The sequence below is a fragment of the Condylura cristata genome, unplaced genomic scaffold, assembly GCF_000260355.1.
Source record: "Condylura cristata isolate star-nosed mole 26May11 unplaced genomic scaffold, ConCri1.0 scaffold00029, whole genome shotgun sequence".
NCBI lineage: Eukaryota > Metazoa > Chordata > Mammalia > Eulipotyphla > Talpidae > Condylura > Condylura cristata.
This window is the reverse complement of record NW_004567130.1, coordinates 18,017,605-18,021,625: the sequence shown is the minus strand read 5'-3', so window position 1 is coordinate 18,021,625 and position 4,021 is coordinate 18,017,605. Positions and strand designations below refer to the sequence as shown.

At 69.9% G+C, this 4,021-nt stretch overlaps 1 protein-coding gene across 3 annotated transcripts in view; it reads right to left on the bottom strand.

The window, feature by feature from the left end:
• MORN3 (MORN repeat containing 3) overlaps positions 1–3,138 on the bottom strand; it is a 6,312-nt gene extending 3,174 nt beyond the window's left edge. For all 3 annotated transcript variants that reach the window (XR_001145927.1, XM_012731194.1, XM_012731195.1), the window contains exons 1-3: positions 2,994–3,138; positions 1,558–1,712; positions 107–266 (exon numbers count right to left, since the gene is read on the bottom strand). Coding sequence is in view for 2 of the 3 variants with exons in the window: in XM_012731194.1 (XP_012586648.1) it covers positions 107–266; positions 1,558–1,712; positions 2,994–3,138 (460 nt within the window). In the remaining variant the exon portion in view is untranslated. The remainder of the gene's footprint in view (positions 1–106; positions 267–1,557; positions 1,713–2,993) is intronic.
• Between the last annotated feature and the right edge of the window lie 883 nt (positions 3,139–4,021).

Here is a 4,021-nt window from a genome sequence, read left to right as displayed (position 1 = left end):
AGAGTGGCCTGGGTGGGCTGAGGGGCGGGGCCTGGATTGAGGGCGGGGCTGAGGGGCGGGACCGCGGGCTGAGGGGCGGGGCCTGGGCGCGGGGCGGGGCACTCACTGAGCCGAAGCATGCCCTCCCCGTCGGGCTTGTCGTCCCGCCACTGGCCTTCGAAGATGTCGCCGTTGCTGTAGTACATACGGCCCCACCCACTGCGCTGGTTGCCGCACCACTCGCCCTCGTAATACTCCTCGTCTCCATAAAACTGGACCCCGTAGCCCTGCGCACACGGGGGCGGCCCGCTAGGCGCTGCGCCAGAGGCGCCCCTCGCGCCGCGGCCTCGCCCCCGCCGCCGCCCCCTCCCTCCGCGTTCCAGCCCCAGACACCCCATCTCAGGGCCTTCCGTGCCCCTGCTCTAGCAGTCTCCCCCTTGCTGAGTCGCCACCTTGATAACTCTCCCCAAGTCTGGTTTGAGCCCATTAAAAGCCTGATATCTGTGAGAATCACATCAAAGCTGTGGGTTTAGTCCTCAAGAATCACCCCCACGACGCCCACCTTCAGGAGGTTGGGTTAAGCTCCCCAAGTCTCCCCACGCCCATCCCGACGCCCCACTGACCTTTGGCGCCCCGTGTTTGCTGCTCCCGGTGTCCCCTTTGCCCCCAACACCCGCTTACTTTGGCATCACCCCTACAGGAAGCCCCTCCCCCCCATCCTAACTCCATCAAGCTGTCGTTTACTCTGGGGTGTCTGCGCCAGCCGGAAACCACCTGCTGGCAGGGCCAGCGCTTGGCCCCCCACAGTCCCCGCGGAGTCCACCCCACCAGGGAATGACCCCACGGGCGGCAGGCCCGGCTCCCCGCTGCCCCCTCAGTAGGGTATCTTGGTGGGTCCACCTGTGCTGTTCGGCACTGCCTCTGGGGTGACCTCTCACCCCCACCGCAGGCTCTGGTGTGCATAAGTGATAAGTGCTCACCGGAGTTCGGGATAGAAACTTAGGCAGCAAGTCCCAGTCTGTGCCGGTCAGCCGGGCCCTGCGGCCTGCTGCCCCAGGGCCTCCCCTCTCCCTCGCAGCCCAGCGCGGGGAGATGACCCGTGCTCCCCGTCCCGCCCTCCTGCCCCTTGTTGGGGCCCACCAGAAAGGTGTTCTTAGAAGAGGGATGCCGGGGAAGGAAGCGGGGAGCGGAGGGAGGGCAGGGGGCCGCAGGGAGGGCAGGCAGCCGCAGGCGGCCCTTGGGCCTCAAGGAGCTCTGCCCCCCTCTTCCTCTGCCCTCCCCAGCCCTTTCCCAAGCGCCCCACTGCCCACCTCCCTCACCCATTTCCTTTTCTTTTGATACTTATTTGTTTATGCGTAGAGAACTGGGGTGTAGGCCAGCGCTGTGAGGGGACCCTGAGATGGAGTGGGGAGCCGGCAGAACAGGCAGCGTGGCGACGTGCCCTGCTGAGAGGGCAGTGGCGGCCAGGGGGGTCTGCTGCCCTGGGGTCACCTCCGGCGAGGATGTAACTTGCAGTAAGGCCTGCGCCCCGCCACACGCCCAAACCCCGCTGTGGGCGCCCCAGGGGAGCCCACTCACCCACTTCTTGTCGCCCCTCCACCAGCCCGAGTACACCCTCCGGTGTCTGCCGGTCTCGGGGTCTGGGAGGCTCAGGGTGCCGTGGCCGTCTCGCTTCCCGTGCTTCCAGTCACCCTCATAGACGGCCCCTTTCTTCCAGATCTGGGTTCCCTTCCCTGCGACACAGGCAGGCTCTCCGGGAGGCCCTTGTCTGCCTCTGCCCGCCCAGCCCTGCCTGCTCGCCCAAAGCACTGGGCAGGCCCCTGCACGGCCCGTCTGAGCGAAACAGCTGAGACCCGGCCAGCGGGGCAGCCTCACCCGTGGTCAGGCGACGCAGTGCAGGGCCGGCCCGGCAGTCAGAAAGGGCTCTGTCCACCCCTCTGCTGCCCCATGGCTGAGAGCCCCAGGCACTTGCTAACCTCCCTTTGAGGGGCTGGGGGCTGCCACGTAGGGGAGGGGGGTCAGCCTCGCAGGCATCTGGACCAGGAGGTCTGGGTGGCTGCCCCTGCCCACAGACAGCACCCAGAACTCCTGCCCGTCCACTTGAATGACGGCCTCCCTTGTCTCCCCGGGCAGGCAGCACCCCCCTGACAGGCACCCAGGGCTGAGGCTCCCTCGGGGCCAGGGCCGGGTTTGCCCAGGCTGGGGCCCCAGGGCGGCCCGGAGGGCAGGCAGGAGGCGGTCAGCAGGCTAGAACTGCAGACCAGGCGCTGCCTGGGGGTCTGCAGGAGGCAGGACTTGGGTTTTCAGGGCTTAGCGGGCAGCACCAAGACCCCCGACCCCTGCTGGTTCGACCAGGGCTCAGCCCAGGTAAACTGGGGCCCAGGTACTTTGAGGACGGGTGTGCCTGCGTCACCCCCCCCAACCCTCTTAAGGTCATCGGCCTTTTGAGGACCAGAACCCAAGTTCAAGCTGGGGCCGCCGCTGCGCCCTCTGCTGGCCAGGCCATACGCAGGCGGCAGAGGACAGGCAGGGGCTGGCCTGGGCGCCCAGAGCTGGCCATATCTGCGGCCAGACCACTGCGGCCTCCCTGGTGCACAGGGCTCCGGGATCCCTGCCCGCCAGGGCCAGGGCCGTTCTGCTCCCCACTCTGCCTCCGGTGCATCCTGCGCCGCACCCTGAGCCTCGGCCTGTGCCCCAGTATCTCTAAAAATATATATTTACTTGTGCACACAGTGCTGGGGTGCAGGGCAGGGTGGGGTGAGAGGAGCCCCAGAGGCAGAGCTGGGGCCAGAGCTGGGAAGTGCCGAGCCCGCCGCTGGGGGCCGGGGGCCAGGCAGGAGCGGGAGCCAGGCGGGTGCTGCGCCCGGGGTCCGGTCTGGCTGCGGCCTCCCTGAGGCGGTGCTGGCCGTCAGCGCTGGCCACCCCGTGAGTAAATCTGCGAAAGACACCGCGGGCGGCTGGGCCCTTCTCCGCGGTCCCCGCCCTTGCCGCGCCCGCGGCCCGGCGCTCCTCACCGTGCTTCTTGCCGTCTCTCCACTCGCCCACGTAGCGGTCGCCGTTGGTGGCGTGCACCTGGCCCCGCAGCCCGTCCTTCTGGGCCCTGCGGTCCCACTCCCTCCACCGGGGCTGTGGCCGCTGCTGCGGCTTGGTCAGGGGCATGCCGGCGGCGGGGCCCTTGGGCGAGGCAGCCCTGGCGGACGCCCGCGCTGGACGCGGCCTCGGGCTCCTGTGCGGCCGCCTGGTGCGGGTCTGATGGCACAATCGCGTGGGAGCCCGGGAGACGCGGGAGGATGACGGCGCGGCCGGACCGGGCCGGCGCGGGCGCTCTTAGCGCCGCGACCCTCCGCTGACCATCCCGAGTTTCTGACACGCTTTGTTTGATTTTGTCCAGACGGGCTGGGGCACGAGGTGGCGGGGAGAGTGGGGGGCGGAGCAGGAGGGTCCGCTGACACTCGCCGCTGAGGGAGCCCAGGCGGGGCCTGCCGCGCGGGGTGGGGGGGCCCTCCCTTGCAGGGTGACTTCCCCGGACTGGAAATTCGAAGCGCCCTGAGCAGCCCCGCGGAGTCCCCGCGGGCTTGCGCTGTGCTCCGCTCCTCTGCCAGCCCCGAGTCCGAGAGCCTCGCGCTGCGAGTCCTCTCTGCAGGGTCCACCGAGTCACTGCCGCGCCGGGACGGGCTGGGCCGTCGCCACCGACAGGGAGACCCGCGCCGGGCGCCCTCGGGCGGCAGCCAACAGTTCCAGGGCCGCGAGCGCCCCGCGCCCCGCGCCCGCACCCGCGGTCAGCCCGTGCTTCCTGCAGGTAAGGTCAGCTCTCCCCAACTTGGGGTGCGGGCGCTCCAGAGGGGGCTGCGGCCCCGGACAGCCGCTCACGGAGAGGCCGCGGCAGGGCCACGCGGCACATCCGAGCCTCCTCCGGCCCCCGCCCCAGCCCCGGTAGAACCTGGATGCACCTGGCGGAGCACGGGGTCGCGGTGCCCAGGGCAGGGCAGCGCGCGGCATCCAGGCGCTGGGCGCTGTGGCAACCACAGCGGAGAGCTGCAGG